Source organism: Chrysemys picta, chromosome 2 (genome assembly GCF_011386835.1).
Source record: "Chrysemys picta bellii isolate R12L10 chromosome 2, ASM1138683v2, whole genome shotgun sequence".
In the NCBI taxonomy this organism is placed as follows: domain Eukaryota; kingdom Metazoa; phylum Chordata; order Testudines; family Emydidae; genus Chrysemys; species Chrysemys picta.
Window position 1 is genome coordinate 48,401,144 of NC_088792.1, and position 23,842 is coordinate 48,424,985.

At 37.8% G+C, this 23,842-nt stretch overlaps 1 protein-coding gene across 2 annotated transcripts in view; it reads right to left on the reverse strand.

Annotated features, from left to right (window-relative positions):
* The window catches only part of CALCR (calcitonin receptor), a 241,571-nt gene that overhangs the window by 74,930 nt on the left and 142,799 nt on the right, over nt 1-23,842 (reverse strand). For both annotated transcript variants that reach the window (XM_005308550.5, XM_005308549.5), the window contains 4 exons: nt 21,923-22,076; nt 16,779-16,889; nt 6,579-6,691; nt 924-1,015 (listed from right to left, as the gene is read on the reverse strand). In XM_005308550.5, coding sequence (XP_005308607.1) covers nt 924-1,015; nt 6,579-6,691; nt 16,779-16,889; nt 21,923-22,076 — 470 coding nt within the window. The remainder of the gene's footprint in view (nt 1-923; nt 1,016-6,578; nt 6,692-16,778; nt 16,890-21,922; nt 22,077-23,842) is intronic.

A 23,842-nucleotide genomic window follows, 5' to 3' on the forward strand; every position in this document is an offset into this window, starting at 1 on the left:
TGTAGAAAACATCCAATAATATTTAAATAAATGGTATTCTATTATTGTTTAAGAGTGTGATTAATCGCAATTAATTTTTTTAATCACTTGACAGCCCTAATGACTACCATTTCTCTTTACTGAAAACAGCAGGCTCCATTCTGTCCTCGAATAGCCCACTGAAGTTAATGGAAATTGTGAATATATATCTGAAGCATAATTGAATCCAGGGAGATCCCTCGGCTACTTCGACAGAGATACTTCATAAAAAGCTATTTGCCAGACTTACACTCTGACGCATGCAATTTTATTTTCCTAATTAAGCTGCTATACAGATGCTGCAAATATTTTTATGAACATCAAGTGGTCCAGACCCTTTCAACTCTTGCCACAGAATCTCACTTTATATCCTCTAGTGAAATTCAGAGGATGGTTATACCCTAAGTAATTTGTTTCAGGTGCACTGGGTTTCTGGTCTGTGGCCCAGATCAGCAATTGATGAAGAGTATTATACAATTGAGACCAGAGAGTGGTGGACCCCAAATTATAACCCAGTAGGATCCTTTGGTATTATAATAGCTACCAGCATATTCAAAGGGTCAATAGGCAACTGGGGAATCAGTGAGGCCTAATGAATCCCCAGTCACACCACCTTTCCACTGGCCACACCCCGGATGCCAACCACAGAGAGCGTAGTGATGTACGATCCAGGCTGTATACTACTGAAAGATCCCTGTACATTGGAGAGATCCTCCTGTGACCAGGTACTTTAAGATTAATTGGCACAAGAACTGGGCAAATAATTTTTTTCCTGTATTATCAGGAACAATAATAAGGAGAAGTGATCATAACTGTCAAGTCCCCCTATATGCCCACAAACACTCCTAGCATTTGGTAATATGTCAAAGAAGAAAAAAAAAGCAGAAGCTGAAAGAAACACTTACTTGAAATAGAAGAAAATCCCCAGGGAAATCAATAGTGAAGTTATAGACAAAGCATGGCCTACTATAGCCATATAATAAAGTATGAGTGCCGTCTGGAATAAAAAAACAACAAAAACATGAAAAACTTGCAAGGAGCAATTTAATTCTTATTGTGAGCAAGAATTTGCAAAACCAACTAAACAATTTTGATTCCTTTTTATTCAGAAACTCATTTGAGATACTCCTGAAACATTCACAAGACATTAAAAGGCATTACCAAAAGTAAAAAAATGAGATTAAGTGTTTTTTTTCACATGCAGGGTCTGCTTCTGCCCCATAAACGCACTGGCAAAATTCCAATTAACTTTAAGGGAAAACAATTTGGTTTATTAGAACAAAAAATCAGATCCATATTGCAAACGCCACTCAAAACAAATGGCACATTCTTCAAAAAATACTTTGGAAAAACAATTTGTGTTAATTAAACTTCCCATTCTGAGTCTCCTCTCACACCAGTATGAAGAAGTAAGTCCATAGGACAAATTCTGCTCTCAGACTGATGTAAAGCCAGTGAAACTGTCTGGCCAATAGGAATTACACCAATCAAAAGTTATTATAAGCGGCAGGAGAAACAGACACCTGGTTGATATCACCAAAATATAAAATAGGCTTATTCATGTTTCATTTGCTGTCAATTTATTATTGAAACAAAATCACATGCAACAGCATTGGTTATAGAATGCTGCATTATTCAAATGTCATATTTGTTCTTGGCCAAGCCCGTGAGTGTCCTTGAGCTATAGAATGATTTCTGTAAACTGGCAGTTGGGGAAGGCTCCATTATTACCTTCCTTAATGAAAGGATTGATATTTTAGTAACATACTCTGAAAAATCATTTATTAGCAGGTCTGCTAGGCTTCCTTTCTTTCTGGAGATGCTTCATTACTTCTTCTTTTGTTGCACACAAGAAGTTTCCCTTTTTCTTTTTTCGTCTTAAGTAATTAAATGAACTCTTTTTAAAGGAATGTCCTCCTCCACAAAATGCTTAAGTACCATACCAGCATTTCAGGCATTGTTTTCCTATTCATCACTGCCCTGCCGCCCTCCCTTTTCCACTGTGTTTCTGGCAATGTGGGAAGAATTGAGGGAGAAGGGGTGTTTCAACAACACTTTGAGATCACTCATCTTCAGCTACGATTTAGCTAGCTTCTAATTACCCAGCTTTCTTTAGTCGTGCTGCATGTAATTCTGAATTTGTGGGAGTTATAAACACAAAATTTGCAGTTTCATTTTTAAAAAAACAAAGCAAAAAAATTAGTTCTTCATAGTGCAGGTGTATTATTTTAAACTACACAATGCTCTTGCCATTTTACAGTGATGGTGTCAAGTCCTGCTGCCACTGGCTTAAATGGGAGCAGGACTGGGAGTCTTTTTTGTTTGTTTGTTTGTTTACACTGCAGTCACTTTACACAGTTCTGGACATCTTAGTTTGCATAAAGTGGGTGTAAATATAATTGGCCAGATTATTGGTACCTAACAGAGTATTATATAGTGGGCCACAGTGTAAATAAGAATCAGCTCATTTGAATTTATAACCTGGAGTTTGACTGTTTCTGCACACAGTGGTGAGGGTACAAGGAGCCTTCCACCTCTTTATGTTCCTACACAGTGGCCAGTCACAATATGGGTGGAGAGTGCAAATGCTAGGCTAGCAGCTCTGGTGATGATAGAAACTCAAGACAGAAGAGGGTAGGATGTAGTGAGGATAAGGCAACTTTCTTGACTATCTGATTAGAATACTATTTTTTCATGTATGTTCCTTGTTGTTCCTTGACTGTTTGCTGAAGTTATGTTGTTGCTTTTATGCATGTCCTAGTTAGCACATCTTTATAGCCAGAACTTAGTTCACAAAGAAGCCATCCCTAAACGTTTTGATTTGTTGTCATTCTTGTACTCCAAGACTACTATAAACCAGCTATAAAATGGAAAAGAACTATGGGTATTAACATACAAATGAAAGTACCAAGTGTGTTTGTGTTTGTTTATCCTGAAAGACTGAAACCTGTTCAAACTGTCAAACATTCATTTTAGGGCTATGAAGGCATTTTTAAACATATTACCTCAAAGTCAGCAATAACATTTGTGATAACACTATAAAAGCATACTGTGAGTTTGTTCAATGTAGATTTCTAAAAATAAAATGAAGGCAAATCTGAATGCATTGGACTGCAAAATAGTACATCATATGGTGTATCTGTAACAGCCTCTGCAGTGTAGACTAGTGACCTGCTATATCCTACAACTATAGAATATTTGGTATCTCCTATTAAATCAAGACATATGTTGAACTGTTCTAGTAACTCTGTATTCCTAAAAACTCCACCTTGTTCTATCTCATCTCCCATTTATATATATAAGGTTTTTGTCTTCAGTATGGAAAGCTACTAAATGAAATATTTTTGATGGTCACTTTTTTCAACATTTCTTAACTGGAAGGAACACTTTGTTAAAGGTAATCTTAGAAAATAACACCTCTTGCTCCAATACTAATGAGATTATCAGTATATACTGGATAGAAGTTTATAAATTAAGCACACTCTTGGTTTAGGAATACATGGATTAAAGGTAAGTGGCCAACTTGGCATAACTATAGAGATCAGATCCTGCTGCAGAAAAATAAAATGGAAAATGCAGAAAGAAACTAACATATGCAAAAGTTTCCTTTGTATTTTATCTGCACTTCGGCTGAATTATGTTTAAAATTCTTCTTCTGGAAGGCATGCTTAACAGGCAACAGAGCTACATTTTTGCCTCTCGACATTGTGCCAATATCTAGAAAAATGACATTTTCATGGTTCTTTTATTCAATGCCTCTGGGACCTCAAGTTGCTACTATTACTATAATAGTTGTTACTATTAATCTCTCTGTCACACATAGGTTAACACAGTTTACACCGATGGTTCTTTATGGTAAAAAAATCATCTCAGATCAGTCCAATAGATCTTTCCAATACACTGTAGAATGGACCGTTACTAAGTATAACCACAGACATTTAGGTAGCTGTTTAAAAAACAAAACCAAATGATGGTCTGGCTCTTTTCCTTCTAGAATTCCAAGGAGTCATAAATTATTTACTGTAATCACATTTTTCTGGAGCTCCACTCACATTTCAGAAATGTGTTGCTTTTCATAAGCGCCTCTAAGTTTATATTTTTTTAAAGCTTTTCCTCACATTTTTTGGTTCTTGTCTCTTTCTGTGTCACCTTGATTCAGTATTCTTAATTCTCTCCTCAAGGTTAACATCCTAATCCTGCAAACAATTTATGCACATATTTAACTTTACTCACATAAGTAGGCCCATTGATTTCAGTGGAATTGTTACATGTTTAAAGTTAAGTGTATGCAGGTTTGTAGGACTTTCTGGCTAAGCAGTGTCTTTATATCAACTTATTTTCAAAGGGCTGGAACACAGGGCAATGATTTTTACTTGTGAAAGGTTTTTTTTTTTTTTTTAAAGTCATGCTAAGATCTAGCCCAGGAGAAAAACACCGCTACCTCGATATAACGCGACCCGATATAACATGAAATCGGATATTACGCGGTAAAGCAGTGCTCTGGGGGGGCGGGGCTGCGCACTCCGGTGGATCAAAGCAAGTTCAATATAATGCGGTTTCACCTATAACACGGTACGATTTTTTGGCTCCCGAGGACAGCGTTATATCGAGGTAGAGGTGTATCATCAACAGCTGGAGTTGCTTGTCACAGCAACTTCAAATGAAACATTAAACTGCATCTTCACTAGCATTGGGCAAATAAGTAAAAATAATAGTCATTTAAAATTATTATTACAAAATTAGTTATATTAATTGATCACAAATTCTTCATCCAGTTATTAGCCCAGCTCTAGGGATGGGTAAATAATTTTAAAAATACTATTAAATAGGGGAACACGTGAACTTTATACAGTAAATATTTGAAGGCTAATAAGATTATAACAGGGTTCAAAAAAGAACTAGATAAATTCATAGAGGATAGGTCCATTAATGGCTATTAGCCAGGATGGGCAGGGATGGTGTCCCTAGCCTCTGTTTGCCAGAAGCTGGGAAATGAGTGACAGGGGATGGATCACGTGATGATTACCTGTTCTGTTCATTCCCTCTGGGGCACCTGGCATTGGCCACTGTCGAAAGACAGGATACTGGGCTAGATGGATCTTTGGTCTGACCCAGTATGGCCATTCCTAAGTTTTTATGTTTGATCAGCTCTAATCCTTTCCTTGGCTTAGTTATGTCACTATTTCATAGGATATTTTCCATATCTGGCTCACTCTATGTCAGTTATGGAGACAGTAGATGCTATAATGTTGATTTCTGTCCAGTGTAAAATAGAGTGAGATGACCAACTAATTTTAGATAGGTAATAAACTGCATTTAGATGGTAAAAATGTTTAGTTCCTATCATCCTAAGTAAACTGGAACTAGTTCTGTACCCTATAGGTAAAAGGTTTTATACCATACTAGAAATCCTTTGTGTAATTTAGTTTTCCAACTGCTTTTTTAATGAGGAAAAAAATCACCAGATGATCACATTGATGGGAAGGATAGAATGAGCTGTTGAAGTGGGTCCATATAATACATATTTATCTACCATAAATGAATATATATGAAGTAAAAAAAAAGTGTCAGAGTAGCAAAAAACATTTCAAAACTCATTGATGTACTGATGGATATTGACAATTCATTTCAACCCATAGATTTGCTAGAGACCACAACATTCTGGGTTCAATGTTTTATACAAATAAAACACAATTAATTTTTTTCTGAATGTATCATTTTACCATTTTCTATATTCACTTTTCCCATTCTCTGTACCCATTTTGATTACCATCTCTTTTGGCAAATTCATAGTGGCGATATGTTCCAAAATAGTGCCCCCATCCCGCAGATTTATGCATGTGCTTACCATTACATATTGTGAGTAGCCCCACTGGCTTCAATGGAGCTACTCATGTGCAAGTCTTTACAAGATCAGGGTCTAAATGTTTCCAGAAAAATTACATCTAGTCTGTCCTACAATATAAGTTATTGACTGTTGTGGAGCACACACAACTCCTAATGAAATTAATTGGAATTGTGGGTGTTCAGCACCTCTCAGAAACAAGTCCTAACCAGCATGGCACAATATACCATAGAAGCACAATGAATTTACTGTTTCTCTCTGATCTCTTGGAGAGAGCAACAGTAACACATTGATTCATGGCTTGCAGGGGGTTTGCTCTTTCAGCAAAGACTGACACAAATGAATGTACTCATGTGAACAGCCACATTAAATTCAAGGATTTCCAGGATAAGGGCCTAAGATTGCTGTAGTCCACTGAAATATAATAATTATCTAAGAAGATGCCCCCCTTTAAAAGCTTTTATTCTGAAGCAACCTCCTTTCCCCACAGAATTCACATGCCAATATATAATTTAAAATACTTGATAAGAACATATACCTTAGTGGCAGTACACAAAAAACAAGTAATTGGATCATCTCTTACGTTGTCAAGACTCTAGCTAATCTGCGATATTCTGGCTAAACTTTAGATCGTATAAATTTATCACAGATAATATGCTGTTGGCCCAGCTCAATATCAGTCTCAGAAAATATTGAAATGTTAATCAGAGCCTACCTTCAATTTCTCAGAGGTGAAGGAGTTACACAATGTATAGTTGGACCAAGTCCGATTGCTCTCTGGATGTCGGAACCAATTTCCTGTTTCATCACAGTATTTTGAAGCCCTTTCTGTCAACAAAATGCAAGTGTTACTATTTTAGTGCATGAACATTACAAAAATCCCAGCTTAATTTAGATGCAATAAATTATGCAATAACTCAATATGAAGAGGCAGCTGAAAATTGTTCGTGTGTGAGAGCAATGCCAAACACTGCTAATTGAACAATGCCAGCAAAAAGTACCTATGCATGCACACCTGGATGCTCATTCACAAACACACACATACCTTGTCTTTGCACATCCTGCTATGTTCACACAGTCTCAGTTTTCATGCCCAACTGTGATTGCATGTAATTTGTTGGTGCAAGTAGTTTTTGAAAACCTGACCTTTAGGGGAAGAGCCTGACACCATTACACAGACACAAAAGGACTGAACTTGCTAGCAGAGCTTCAAGATACAGGAGTGAGGGGCATCTGACCCTGGAGAGGCCATAAATGGGAATCTTTATCCCTTGCAATTTATGGATCAATACTTTGCAGTTGCTCTCTCCAAGGCAGTGCAGTGGGGTCACAGGTGGGACTAGTAGGTTGATAAACTATATGGCTAAAAACACGGGCAAAGCAAGCAATGGGGAGTGGGAGCAAAGCAAACAATGTCTTCTATCGCAGCCCATGAGCTACTGTAGTGGCTATGCAGTCACTGTGCTGGCAGTGTTTGTGTGTGTGTGTGTGTGTGTGTGCGCGCGCATGAGAGAGAGAATTCTGTACTCTCTCCATATAAGCCCCAACTCACTGAAGTCAATGGGAGTTTTGCCTGCAATGAGACTTCAAGATTGGTCATACCACTGGTGAAAACTTCAGCAAGTAGGTATCCTGGTGATTTATAAAAACCTAGGATGGACAGACGCTATAGCAAACAATCCATATCTTCAGTTTCATTTGAAATGGTGACAAGCAGTCTCTGTTTAGTTAATTTACTGCGTGTAGGGATCCTGCCCACATGTGTACATAGTCCCAACTACTGAGTGTTGAGCACTCCAGCTTGATTCTCCAGCATCATAGGTGCGGGAACTATGGATGTGGGGGGTGCCACTGCACCCCCTGACTTGAAGTGGTTTCCATTATATATAGGATTTACAGTTTGATTCAATGGCTTTCAGCATCCCAATTATAACAATTGTTCCAGCACCCCTATCCAGCATGGTTTTGTAAAATTGCTCTATGCAGACAATTACATGTCAACATCTGGGCCAAATCCTGCCATCCTGATTCAATCCTCACTCACCTGGGACTCAATGGAAAGCCTGACTGAGCAAGGACTGCAGATTTGGGCCATAGGGCTGAATGGCTGGTGTTTTCTGGGACTGAGGTAAACTCTTTTATGTTATGAAAAATGGGGCATTTTAAAGTTCATGTTTTTAGAAAGTTATTTTAATTTTCACCTAGTCTAACTTTGTAGTTGTATTAGATCTATAGCCATATCGGCAAGATTTCCAATCAATATAGTTTTACAGAACAGATTAATATAACTTGCACGTATACATTCTTTGTTCACTCTGTGCATTTATTTTCATCTTGAATTCTGATATTGTGTGATTTATTTTAATTCTTAAGATTTATCCTCCCCCACATACTAATGAAAAAAAGCAAGTGAATGCACTGACAAGGCAAAGATTTATATAGAGTATGTTATCCTTCGCTGACCAGACACATGCATTATATAGAAATAGTTGGAAGACTTGGAAATAGTACATTTTACATGCTTCAAAAAAGAGCACTCTTGAAATAGCTGCGAGTTTCAGATCAACAGCTCTGGGGACCTACTGTTTAAAATCAGTACGTGCACAGGCAATACAGAGAGGAAAAGTACACATTATCTCAGCCTTCCATCAATTTAATTTAGATGATCTTAGACTGCATTCATAGCATCTTTCCCATTGTACTCATTGCCAGATATTATCTAAAGCTGGAATGAGTATGCAGTCATAAATAGAGATTAACAGTTACTATACTATAGAACACAATGTACAGAGTTTTACTTACTATTCTATGGTACTGCACAATGTATAAAGCTTTGCTGATATGCTATGGATCATAACATTCCTAACATCCATCTCTGTACTCTGATGTCTGGGTTGTGCTCTGAGGGTCAGAGGGAAATCTTTTGTCTAGTACCTTTCATTTAGCCCAGAAAAACATAGTTGATCTTAAGTTTAGTGGCTTTTTCCTCTATCCCCTTACTGCCCCCTGATTTCTCTCATTTACTCTCCCTCATCAGAAAGTGCAGTGTGTGATGTTAGTGTGTTGATCAGTGTGTTTCCTTTCCCGATAAGTCATTTAGTAAGTTTGACTCCCAGGCAGTGAGCAAAGGTCATCAGTCAAGGGACAATTTTCTTTAGCAACATGTTCTGATGTTGGAGGTTATAAATAATTAGTGACAGGCTAGCTGTTTGGAGCTCATCTGTCTGTGACAAACCTGAGATGTGGTAGTCGGATCATGTTAGGGAAGATTAGCATTTGAAGTAGTTTTATATGAGATGCCTCCCACCCCATATGATAAATCAGGTGCCTCATCCTGGGGCATTGTGAGCTTTCCCAATGCCCACTATATTGGCTCTCACAGTAAAAACATTTGATTTCTGTTTTAAACCTACTATTCTGGATTTAAATGAAGTAATGGCCATTTAACCCAGGCTTTGCATTGAGTTGTTCTGAGGGTGGATTTAAGGCAATGTGACTGGAGCAGTTGTAAAGCAGGCATTGGGCTATGAGGTCGGGCTACTTAATCTTTTCTTTTTTGAAGAAACAGAAGTGCTAGTAACAGAGAGCTTTGAAAATAATAAAATAGTGTTTGATGGAAGGACAAGATTTATATCTGCATATCAACGGGGGGTGGGGGGAAAACAAAAGTGGCGGCCTTTGGAGCAGTCAAATGATATGAATTATTGCAAATATGATGTTTTGATTGTGAACTGTTCACTTGGACTATTCATAGTTCATATTCTGGGATTGGAACACTGAAACATTTTAAACAAGTAAACAAGGAGCAATAAACAATTAATGCCAGAAACAGTTTTGTATGAAAAATCATTCATGCTAAAATTAGTGAAGCTTTTAGGATTCATAACCATTTTCACGAGTTAGCCCGAAGTCATTTGCATGTCACAAATATATTGCCTCATGAGTCCCCGTGAAACAAACTTGATAGTTTTATTCAGTGATCAGCTTTTTCACTATTAGATCGACTCCACTGATAACAAACATCTGTGAGCTTTTAAATTTTTTGATTGTTGCTACTAAACATTTTCTTTTATGTCAGCAAATACTAGTAGTTGGATTGTTTTGTCATTCTCTGGATAGAAGTGATACATGCTTTGTATCACTAACTGTGTACACCCCGCAGATGGAGGAATATCTGATATCCCTACAGAGGACCAATAAATTATTTGTAGAGAAAATATTTCAACTAACAGATAAATGTTTATATCACACAGAAGCCCATATAAAGCTTCAACTCCAAAGTCGTCATCATAATAAAAAAAAGATATCAGAAAAGTCCATGAGAAGCTGAGCCAAAATATATATAATATAATCATATTATGTACCTTAGGGAAATAAAGAATTAATTCAAAAATCTAACTGTCAATCCAGATGAAGAGAGAGGAGGAAAAGAAAAGACCCAGAAGGAGTTGAGGGTGAGCGGACAGAGAATTAAGCTGGAACAATAGATTTTTTTTTAAATTTAACCATGAACAGAATGATGTCACCTCAGAATGTATATAAACGGAGGCTGTACTTCCATATTTGGACGTTGGTAACATAGATAGGGCATTTAAACTTTACTCATTAAGCCAAATTGAGGCCTGATGTAAGAGGATGCAGTTATCTAATAAGTTAACTGCTTACGAGTAAATGTGATATATTACTGCACTCCTTTAAACTTTTACTCCAAGAGCCCATCTTGGTATTTAAAAATGACTGATTTATTAAATGAAATCAAAGACAGAAACAAAACCACCAAAATGCATGATCAACTGGTACCTTGTGTCCAAACAGGCTTGTAAAGACAAGCAAGCACACTTGTTTCTGGGAGATGCTTGCCTGCTTCAACCAGACAGACTCCCTAAGCGCTAGGGCAGGTTTTGTTTTTTTAACGTATTATTTTTTAACAGGGAAACAGCCTGCAGATATCCAAGCCACATTAAGTTGATGAACTTTATGAATACACAACTCGTGTACTATTCTGTACAATTCCGTCAAGCTAATAAAGGATAAAGAAGCAGTCTTGCTACAGATGAATGGGGAGAAAATATTCTGCTTGTCAAGAAAAAAGACTTTTTCAAAGACACAAAACTAATTTTGCAACATGTTATAAATGATAGATGTCATAATGTACTTTGCACGGGCAGTTTCCTATATTACTTATGTGATAAAATTGGGCCAAATTCCTCCCTAGTGTAAGCCCATTGACATCGGTGTCATTATGCTAATGATATATTTGGCCTTTTACCTTATTAGCACTTCTGTTACCAATAGTACAAATCTACATAATACACCACGTTCATTCCTGTTTTGACTCCGCTGATTCGAAAAGGATTACACAAAGGACTAATTTGACCCAATGATTATAAAATTTGCACATAAAAATATAGTTAACGGAGTTGAAACCGCGATCAATTTGTCTCTAGATGTTTTCCTGACAGACTGCTTTGTAAGAACATAAGAATGGCCATACTGAGTCATACCAATGGTCTACCTAACCTAGTATGCTGTCTTCCAATAGCGGCCAGTGCCAGATGCTTCAGAGGGAATGAAGAGAACAGGGCAATTATCCAGTGATCCATCTTTTGTCATCCAAACCCAGCTAATGTCAGTCAGAGGTTTAGGGACATGCAGAGCATGGGGTTGCACCCCTGGCTATCTTGGCTAATGGCTATTAATGGACCTATCCTCCATGAACTCATCTAATTCTTTTTATGGACCCCATTATACTTGGCCTTCACAACATCCCATGGCAACAAGTTCCACAGGTTGACTGTGCATTGTGTGAAGAAATACTTCCTTATGTTTGTTTTAAACCTGCTGCCTATTAATTCCATTGGGTGACCCTTGGTTCTTGCATTACGTAAAGGGGTAAATAACATGTCCTTATTCACTTTCTGCTTTTATAGACCTCTATCATATCCCCCCTTAGTCGTCTCTTTTCTTTAAACTGAACAGTCCCAGTCTTTTTATTCTCTCCTTGTATGGAAGCTTTTCCATACCCCTAATAATTTTTATTTTTTTGCCCTTCTCTGCACTTTTCCCAATTCTAATATATCTTTTTTGAGATAGGGCGACCAGAACTGCGTGCAGTATTCAAGGATTATAATTTTGCACAAAATGTTCCATGTGAGAAAGAGATTGCAATGATAAGAAGTAATTTTGTACTGAGCAGGGCAGAATTGAAACAGTTTGTAGAGGCTTGGATGTTTTTTTAAAAAATATGTCCAGTAAAGAGCAAAAGAAATGAGTAGGGTCATGGGAAAGGAGATAGAGAAATCTGTAGGTGATTGGTCAGACTAAATGATCATAATTGTCCCTTCTGGATTTAAAATCTCTGAGGCACATTCTCAGCTGCTAGAACTGGCATAAACTGAAACAAATCGAACTACACCAATTTACACCAGCTGACACTGTGGCAGAAAAATAATCAGCTGAATGCTGAGGTACATTGGTGCTCTCTTTGTGCGTTCCTAGGCCATTCTCTCCAGAGTACAGTCCCATCTTATTTGTTTTTTACACTGTTTCCTTTAGCTGTCAACATCAAATGTAGGCTTGGCCCAATTTGTTTTTTATTTTCAACAGAAAATATCAATGTTAAAATTTAAAAAATGCTTACAAATTATCTATATACATTTTACACAGTTTTTTCAAATTATGAATGCAGAAAGTAGCAAAGTCCAAAAAGTACAGCATATTTTATTCTTGGATTGTTTGTCCTAGTATTCAAAGCTACACGTGGATGTTAGCCAAGAAGAAAATTAAGGAAGCTGAGGTAACTTAGTTAACAGTGATTTATTATATGATACATTGCAAACCTCCCTGGAGCCCCAATCCAGCAAAGCACTAAAGAACATGCTTTTTTAAGTCAATGGGATTCCACATGTGCTTAAAGGAAAGCATATGCTTAAGTGGTTTGCAGGATTGGAGACTTAAAGAAAGGGAAATTTGACTATGTTGCTGTTTTTTCCCCAATAAAACTGTTATTCACTAGGAAGACTTCTTTTTTCCTCAACAAAAATCTGAAAATCTAGCTGCATTGTATTGACCATTAACAAATCCTCGTTGAAAGTAATTACTTGCCATTCAAACCCGAACACAATTTATCAGTACAGTGTAACCTGTGCTTTTGTTCTCTCCAGTTTCCTCCCTTAGCAGTTGCAAGATTCTAGTCACCACAAGACTTACTGTCTCCCTCATACTTTAACTCCTCATGTTAAGAGCAGCCACCTGTGAAACAAACTTCTGACCACATGCTGGCTTGTGCAGCACCTGTAAGCTATTTTGTGGTACCTGATAGAAGGAAAGCTACTCTAGGTGACCCAAAAGAAGACGAGCTGGTCACTGTGTCAGGGAAACAATGACAATTGACGAAGATGCAGACTAATGAGCTAACAAAGGAGCAGAGAAAGATGCTAAATGGAAAGTGTGGAATATGAAAGACAATAAGTGTCATCCATGAACATTAGAGCAGTAAGATTAGCAGGAAAATAGCAAAAGAGGGATTTTCCCTCCTATAGTTGTAAACAGATTCCACTAAGTAGAAGCTGTTCACTATGCTAACAACAGATGCTCAAATTACTATAATTCAGAGATTCTTAGGCCAGAAAGGACCATTGTGATCATCTAGTGTGGCCTCCTGTATAACACAGACCATAGAACTCCCCAAAATAATTTTGAGAGCATATCTTTTAGAAAAACATCCCACCTTGATTTAAAAATTGTCAGTGATGAATCCACCATAATCCTTGGTAAATTTTTCCAATGGTGAATTACTCTCACCTTTAAAAATGTATACCTTATTTCCAGTCTCAATTTGTCAAGCTTCAGCTTCTAGAGATTGGATTGTGTTATACCTTTCTCTGCTAGACTGACGAGTCCATTATTAAATATTTGTTTCCCACATAGATACTTATAGCCTGTAATCAAATCATCCCTTAACCTTCTCTTTGTTAAGCTAAATAGATTGAGCTCTGAGTCTATGACTGTACAGTGTGTCTTCTAATCCTTGAATCATTCTCATAGCTTTTCTTTGAGCCCAATGCAATTTATCAACATCCTTCTTCATAGCACTGAAATAGCGTTGGCCGAATTCTGCCACTTTTACTCATGTTGGTTAGTACCTTATTCCACAAGGTACTCCACTGAAATCAAAGGGACAAATTGTGGAGTAAGGTACTACTCATTGTGACTGAATATAGCCTTGTCTATAAGAGTGGTTTAAACTGTTAGATTGAATAATGTTGTTGTAACAGGGACCATAAGTACAAAACAAGACATTGGAGACAGCAAACCAGGTGGGAAAGCATGATTTTAAAACTAGCAACAGATGGCTTGAGAGCTGGAAAAAGTGTTTCTCTATAACCATCCAAATACTGTGTGATGAGGCTGTTGATGTCTATGGGGAGACTTTTGTGAATTCTGAACTGTCCAAGATCTGTTTTTGCTATCAGCCCAAGAACATATGGAATAGAGATGAAACAGGATTGTTTTTTGTTGGTTTACCATAAAAACCATGGAAGCAATGGCAGCAGCAGACTCTTAGTAAATGGAGCATATATTTGGGGGTGGAAAGTGTCAAAAGAAAATGGCACAAAAACGAATCTTCTTGATCAAAGGGATTCATGATGCATGACAGTTCTTCTTTTAAGAAAATGTGATAACTACAAAAAGGAAAACAAATTGAAATTGCAGCTGCTGGCCATATAATAATCAGGGGGGAGGGGGTAAGAATTTTTTTTTTACTGAAGATGATTACAATGGAAATATTACTGTATCAGCTACACTTCAAAATTAAAATGTTATGTACAGGGGCAATATCAAAATGTAAATGAAGAACAAGTGACAACTGTTCTTTCTGACAAGCACCTTCAACAAAAACAGTCCTCCCACAAGATTAAATTTATAATTAAAATTATGGTGAAGGGTGTTGTGTAAATAGCGATGAACCATGTGAGATACGTTTATATTCTGCAACTATGCTTTAAATCTCTGGAATTCTGTGTCTGATGGAGTTCCAAATGAGTCAGTTGCAGCCCAGCTGGATATGAGCTTAAGTATACTGACTGGCTAAACAATGAGGTCCAACGGGGTTCTAAATTAAGCAGAAGGCATTCACCTATCCTGACTGGAATATTTTAATCTCTGAATAAATTCTTCTCAAGGCAACTGTGCCAAAATGCTGATTTTTTTCAAGAGGAAAATATTGGATTTCATTCCAGTCCCTAAAAATCAGATTGAAAAAATTAGCGTGTTTACCTTAGAAAGGAGATGAATAAGAGGGGACATGATAAAAGGAATATAAATAATGAATTGTCTAGAGAAGCTAGATTGGGAACTTCTGTTGACTGTTTGATAAAAAGGGGACCTTCATTGAAATTAAAAGGTGGGAAATTCAAAACCAATAAAAGGAAATATTTTTCCACACAATGTGTGATTAAACTGTGAAACTCATTTCCCCAGGAAGTCATTGAAACTTAAAACAGAACAAGAATCCAAAAGGTATTTGATAGTTATACAGATAGCAAGAATATCCAGAGTTAAATATTAAACCTTGACCTTCAGGGCTTAATCCAATCTTTAACGAGTAGAGACCAAGATGAGACCTAATATGGGTGGTGGGGGGCAGATTATCTCAGATCTGCCTGCACAGGGTTCTTACACCTTCCTCCAAAATATCTGATGCTGGTCACTGTCAGAGACAGAATACTGGACTTGGATTGTAAACTCTCTGGGGCAGGGACTGTCTTTTTTTCTGTATTTGTACAGGACCTAACACAGTTGGGCCATGGTCCCTGACTGGGGATCCAATGCAGCATGATAATACAAATAAACAAATAAATAATAATCAATGGACCTTGAGTCTGATCCAGGGTGGCATTTCTTATGTTTCTAAATGTGCAACAAATCTACTGCATGTAGTAAAGAACTAATTCTGGCTCCAGGCAGTAGCATTGGGAATTGAAGGCATTAATTTATTAGTATGTATTAGTGTATTCATTTACATTCAAATGATATTTACTAGAGTAAATATTGCTAAAGCCTCATTATATAGGACTGTTAATGTTTAGAATCATACAACCAATAAAATGTTTGTTCACATTATTTTTTAATCCATGAATGGCACGCTTTGCTGGACAGTTATCCAAAGTTCCATAGCACTATGAGGCATAAAGTAATTCTCCTGGCTAAATATTATTAGAATTTAGAACAAAAATTGTGTCTTCCTTCAAATAATGCCAATTTAGTGGATTTGAAACCTTATCTAAAGTCCTAGTTACATATTCATTGCTTAGAGCAGATATCTCCCCACACTTATTTTTGAGAGGGTTCAGTAGAAAATAGAAACATTGATAAATATATGTTTTGGAGCCACACATTCTCTCAATCTCTTTGGCTACAAGTTATTTCTATGAATAATTCACCAAACAATCTGTACTAGGACTCTGGAGTATAATAAAAGTTTATTCTGATTCTGTTCTTCCACGGGCTTTGGAAAACTGCCTTTGCCAGTAGAAAATGGTAGAAAGGAATACCTAAAAATATTTATTTTATGAAGACAACAGCGCTAGACTTAACATCTGCTGCTCAGCTCAGAGTATGTAAAATGGGATAACTATAACTGCAGGCAGATATCAAAATTATCCAGCAAAACTTTCATATAATTGATTTCAGAGATGTCAAACGAACATGTTCTATAAGTGAAATGAATGTATGCTATAACTTAAGAGTAAGAAAACGCCCCAAGATGATTATACAACTGGGTACATTTTCATTTAAGAGTCTCTGAGATTTCACAATGCTGTAAAATCCATTAGAAACATGTGTCTTTTCAAAACATGAATACTCCAAAGGCTTCCTTACTAAAGATAAAAGATGAAAGGAAATACTCTACCAGTTGGATCAAAGTCTGGAAAATAATCTGGACAATTCTGATCAGTGAAACTTCCAGCAGGTGTGTCATCCCAGCACAACCATCCATCCCAAGTTCGGTTGCAAAACAGACCTAGTCATTTAGGAAGAATGTGATAATTAATTTAAAAAAATTGATCACACTTAACCCACTCTGTTCTATTCCCCCCCTTCCCCCCCCAGTTAAAAGGCTGTCCACTTGTTGCAAAGTACGGAGTTCTTCATGCAGCAAAATAAAATTATTGCTACACTTTGAATTGCATTCAAATGTAAGTTTTAATTTATGGCTGCCGTTGGTGAGCTGTTGCGGGTGGGGTCCTTCTTGCTGAAAAGTGATGGTTTTTACACCAATTGTAAAGAACTTCCAATATAGGACCTGATGCTGTAAAACCAGAAGTCTCAATTCAGCAATCCATTCATATTCAGCAAAGCATTTTAGCACATGCTAAAGTGCTTAACTGATTTGGGGATTTAGTCACATTGGTAGTACATGTACCTTCAGTTTCTCAGCACCTTTGAAAATCGGGTCCTGGTTGTGTAAAGCTGGAAACTTAAAATTTAGAGGCATGCCCAGTTAAAGGCACTACTGGACAAATTGTGGCTTTAAAGTCACATCCCATGATTAGGGCTTCTGATCTTAGGTTTTAACCAATAAACATAAATAAAAGCTCCAATGCAAACAGAAAATGAAATTGGTACTTATCCAATAAACACCAGAAAAAACACCAGAAATGGTAACTAAGGGCTTGTCCACATAGAGCTGTAACGTGGACTGCCAGGGTGGGACTTCTAAAGCACATTAATGTGTAGTGCATGAATTTGTCCATATAGACCCTGCAGGTGCACACTAAAGATTCCCTAGTGCACTTTACCATAGTGCTGTTTGAAACAATTGTACTTTAAAGCACACTCGGGAACATTAAAGAGATTATTCATGACAGTATAAACAAAGAGAAAGTCCTGAACCTCCCCCTTATATCAAAATATAATTCAAAAATTGTTAAAAATACCCCCCCCAAATGAAATTAATAAACTCAGAAAAAACAGATGCCCTACCCAGGATGCAGAGGTTACAGACATAGACCCAGGTCCTGCAATATGATGCATATAGGCAAACCCCTGCACTTGTGTGCAGTGCAGGAGTGGGGCCTTATCAGCAAGCAGGTGCTTGGGGCGGCCAACGGAGAAGGGTGGCACGTCCGGCTCTTCAGCAGCAATTCGGCGGCGGGTCCCTCACTCCCTCTCGGAGCGAAGGACCTGCTGCCAAATTGCTGCCGAAGAATGAAGCGGCAGCGGTAGAGCTGCCTCCGAAATGTCGCAGATCGTGATTGCGGCTTTTTTTTTTTCCCCCTGCTTGGGGCAGCAAAAACCCTGGAGTCGGCTCTGGGCCTTATTCAGATTTCCTCCTGAAGGATCCTGGGGGATACAGATTACAGCTCTGCCACCCTTCCATCTGGTACATTACACATTCCTCCCCATGCCAGGTTAGCCCCACTGCTTGATGCAGTCCTGGGAGAGCTGGGCTATAATCCTGTCTTGGTCAAGTAGCACTTGTGGGGGCATACGGAGGTAGCATTGCCCAAGCTCCCTAATGGGGTTATGCCCAGCCCCTGAAATGGAGCAGAAGGGGGTGGGGAAGATTCCTTAGCCCTTTTCCCCACCAGACTTATCTACCCACTCTGGGCTGGGCACAACTGAGTCCTGACTCCCCTCTTCTAATTGTTAAATCAGAATTTGTTTACAGCCTGTTACACTGAGTTCACAGATTGATAGCGTAACAAATGACACTGTAGTTCTGAATGCTGTGGCATAAATCTGCCACTAGCTGCGTTTTAGAAACATAAATGCAGTGAAAAATCTAGGCTTTGGGGGTATTTTTAATTTTAAAATCAGATTACGCAGGAGAAATCACTGCCATGGCCCCGCTGCAACACCTACTGAAGTCAATGAACATGGAATCATTGACTGTGATGATCAGGCATTACATGCATTTTCAAAATCCCTTGATGGTTGATGGGGGAGATTTTGAAAGGCACAAATGGCAGGCAGGCTCCTAACTGATACTGGAAGTTAATGGGATTTGGGTGTCTAATTGTGGTTGTGCATTTGAATCTCTCTCCCAATGGAAGCAAATCTTCTTAAGGAAAGTGACAGCATTTATAACAGATGGAAAAAGATGTTAATAGATGACTGAGCTACTGAAGAAACTGTACCCACAGTAGACATTTTAAGTCAGTAGATCTGTTGTCGAAAAATGGATGCTTTCAAATTTAATTTTTCAGCTGAAATTTACTATACATTTTTTCTTTTTAAGACCACTTGTTTTCTCATTACGTAAGAATCCATGTATGTTTATTTTTCTCCATTATCAACAGATGTGCTGAACTACTTGTTCAGGTTATTAACAAATCATGATATTACTTCAGTGTGGGATAGAATTACATACCCTCAGTTAGTTATATTTCTTTCTGTAAAGCACTTGACTGCCCTTCTCAAAGGGTTTGAGATATATTTGCATGAGCTTGAGGAATTAGTTGGTAAAATCAAAAGCAGAGAAATATAGCAGAAGCAAAGTGCAATTTAAACACATTTCTGAAAGGCACTGCAGTCTGGGCTGTATAGGAGGCTTTGATTTTAATTTTGAAAACATTTGTCATGCCTTGAAATGAAAAACAAAAAAACAAAACAACCACTGATGTTTTTCAATACACCATACAGCCTTTCCTTCAAGGAAAACAACAAGACAATTTTTTTCCACTGGACATATCAGAAATGCACATCTATGTGATAAAATAGAAAAGTGACAATTTGAAGAGAATAATGAATAATAACTGGCCCAGGAATAATACAATTTTGAAAATGATGGGGGGGGAATGATTCTCTCGAAATCACATAGATTGAAATTCTGTGCTGCAACTTGAAGACAGTGTATGGTGGTTTTAAGCCACTTGTGTGCCCACCCAGTCCTGGGCTCCTTCGAGGGCTGGAGAGGCTCCGGAAGTATACAGCCTTGGGGTCTAAGTTATGGCAGTCTCTCTGGGTTGCCCTATGGGCTGCAGTGCTGCGTGGAATTGCTGCAGCTTTGCATGCTGAAGCCCTGCTCCTGATACATCCACTAAACCAGGGGATCCTCTCCTCAAAAGACAGCCTTATAGCTGACTTCTGCAATTCCTGCACCAAGGCAATCTGCTGACAAGGTATTTAGAGCCCTTTCATGCTGCTCCAGGCCTTCTTTTGACATTTAACGGGTTGGAGTGAGGGGTAAAGGTCTTTTTTTGTATCAATTTTTCTTCATAGAACCAAACTGAAAAAAAAATCATTTCATTCATGTTGAAATCGTCTCAGTTATTCTCATCATAAGAAATAAAACCCCCATGTCTTGTATCAAACCTAGCCGTATCAAATGACAACTTCAGTCTAGCTGTCAGTCAGCGGCACGTAGGAGTTGCCACACTGCACTAGACCAGCATCCATCTCCTGTCTGCAGTAGAGCTGCAGTAGAGGAAATTGCAAGAAATCCTGCAGTGGAAATTAGTCCCTGATCCTACAAATCCTTAAGCATTTGTGTAACTTTACTCACACAACAAGTCCCACTGAAGCCAATGGAACTGTTTACATGAGTGAATCTACACAGGTTTGCAGAACTGGGGCCTAATAGAATAAGCTGCTCATAAAGGATTTTTTCCCCTAAAGCCTAGCAATTAGAGGTTTGCTTTTCCCCTGACATACAAGGGCTTATATCCCTTAATGAGTGGTTTATCCTATCTTATAGCTATGGATGTTCTCATTATGGACCTGAACACTGTGCCCACTGAAGTCAATAGGAGCCTTTCCACTGACTTCAATACACTTTAGATCAGACCTTGAACATCTAAATGTCAAATCATTTTTTGAATCTCACAGAGCTCAGTAATATCCTGTGAGCACAATAACATTTTGTGGTGATAAGTCCCAAAGTCTACATATCCATTGTGTATAAAAATACCTTCTTTAATCCAATATAGATGTCATACATTTGTCAGCTTTCAGTTTCATCAAATTTCTCTTTGTTCTTGTATTATGAGAAAAACATATCTGATTTACCTTCTCTATGCCATTCTTTATTTTGTATATTTTTATCATGTCCTCTTTTAGTTGTCTCCTCTCTACACTAAACAGTCACGATATGTTTAATTTTTTCTCACATAAAATCTCACAATGCCTGTAATCATTTTGTCACCGTTCTCTGGCTTACTTTTATTTCCACGGTATCCTTTTTGAGATAAGACTGACCAGAACTGAACACAGCATTCCTAGTGAGGGTGCTTCTAGAATTATATCATGACAGCATGATATGTCCAATATTATTTTCCATTCCATTGCTTATACATCCCAATATTTTGTTTGCTCTTTTGACTACTACTCCACAGAACAGCCCTAGATGTTGGATGGAAAATGTGCTCATCTTACCTCCAAATGCGCGCACACACACACAAAATCAAACAAAAAAAAAAACACATAATTCCCCGCATTGACCATGATTTGGTGCCCTGAGGATGGCTGCCTACATTACTCACCCCTAAGGCTGGCCCAGCCACTCTGGCTTCAGCAAAGGTTTCATTGAGCTGTTCACAATAATGCCTATGACTGGATGGTTACATTTAACTTAGAATACAGATTATTTAGAACATCTGTGTTAATTTAGAACCCAGAAAGGTGTCAGTCAATAAACAAATTATGAAAAAATGAAATCGCTGGTTGAAGAAAATAGAAGGACATCTATACTGAAGAGATTGCTATTCATATTCTCTCTCTTTAAAGTATCTGTGTGGGTTTGATACTTGTGAAAGGTGCTGGACTGACAGCCCTAAAGACTGATGTTCCCAAAGCATGAACAGCAATAATTCAAGCTTCACCACATTGCCAATTCAGTGTGCCTCAACGGTGTCAGGGAGGAATGATTTCTAAGGGTGAGAGGATTGTTCATTCTCCATGATCATCTGTAGGGCTATTCTCCCTAAAACTGATACAATGAGTGATAAATTTGTATGATTTTGCAAATGCAGACAGTAAGACTATGCATAATAATATTAGTACACAGAAGGAAATGTTATACAGAAAACACATCAATGTGCAATTTTTTTTTACCTTTTTTTCTATATGGTGGATCTCTGTTCATTCTCTCATAGCATTTGAACTGTGAATCTATTATCTTCTGTCGTTCTGGTGAATGTTCAGTTACTACAGGCTCTAATGTAGGATCAGTATAATTGACAGTAGAGGTAAGACTTGGAGCCATTCTCTGCAGAAAGGAAAATCTGTTAATGTAAATGAGTAAAACCAGGAGGAGAAAATCAAAAACATGAGGTTCAGAAATCTCTATTATCCTTACTTCAAAGGCCTTTTATCTGCACATATGCTTAGTATTTTTATGGAACTTTTATCTTTGGCAAAGCAAATTGTAAATATAGTAGTTTTTCTCCACTATAAATTCAGCATTTTAACCACATTCTTTCCCTTAGACTAGGCAACATAAAGAATCATTAGAGACCTTGTAAAGGCTGAGAAACGTTTCATTTGTTTTATTGGCCTACAGATACTTTTTAAAATCTGCCCTGCCACAAGTTGCTGCTCCCAGCTCTCTTCTCTAGACAACGTAGGTTTTTCCACTGTACCTAACATTGTGTATCTTATTGCCACATCTTATAAATCAACTGAATGTTTCATATTCTGAGTGATCAAGCTGGTGTCACCCTGGAAATCCACTGAAGTGTTGATGCAAATAGAGGCATAGGCCAAAGATTTCAAACCTAAGAGCCTAAGTTTAGGTCTTTCAATCCTTAGTTGGACACGTAAGTAAAATGTACCTGATTTTCAAAAGTGTTGAGTGCCTGTAGCCCCCTTCGATTACAGTGGGCTATATTGTGGCATTTATTCCACAGCCCTATGTAAGGACAGGGCAGACTCACACTACTCTACTAGAATCATGGAAAGACTGTCTCAGCCAGGCAAAATCTCTTCTGTGATGGGTCAGTGCACATGGGAGTGCACACCTTGTTCCATCCATCAAGATCTGATTGATCCCTCTATTGCACCAGATCAGCTTTGTGAGCCAGTCTAAAGTGAGATAGCATGGGGCTTTTGTTCCTCTCCACCCTACTCCACCCGTTTTGTAATGTGCTCCCAATGGGAGGTGAATGGAACGAGCAGTTCCTATGCTTCCTTTCTTGTTTGACTCCCTACCTCTCCACAGTAACCATCACATTCTGGCCCATAGGGATTTGTAGGTGCTCGGCACCTTTGAACATCAGGCCACATTTATTTAGGTGTATACATTTTATTTTGGAATGTAACTTCAGGCACCCAGGTTTGAAAATGTAGGGCCCAACCTTTATTATTCCAAGCCTAGTTTTCCTTAGAGACTAGGCATGCAAGCCTGTTGGCTTTAATACAAAATTCCTTTTGGCTGCATTGTTTCTCAAAACCAAAATGTGTGTTTGGCTTTCCCACAAAGGATCTCAGGAGTATGTTTCAGATGATATCTACTCCATTTATAGGTCACTCACTGCAAGCCTGAGGGGTTTATAGCAGCATTTGATGATTTAAACAGGCATTTATAGTTGTACAAATAGAAAACATGACAATTTTCAATCCTATTTTAATACCACCCTATTCCTCCAAAATAATACTTGTTCCATATTGCTCAAGTAATACCACAAACTATTGCATTCAAATGTTGTTTCATTTAACACTACTAGATCACTTTTATATAGTCTATAACATGGACAGTGTATTTGAAATACAGAAAGCAAAGACTGAATTTTATCACAATTCTTCTGTTTCAAGTTATTTCATTTTAGCCCTTTAATGCCCCCATATCTAACTGAATTTACAATCTCATTTGCTACCAACATTTTAATTTTCACTAGCAAACAACCACCATTTGGAGTGTAAGGGGGATGAAGAATGCATTTTACTTCATTATATTGAGATAACTGTTTGACATAAAACAGATGGAAATAGGAAGAAGGGAGATATATTCTTGATAGGTTCTACTCTATTCTTTTA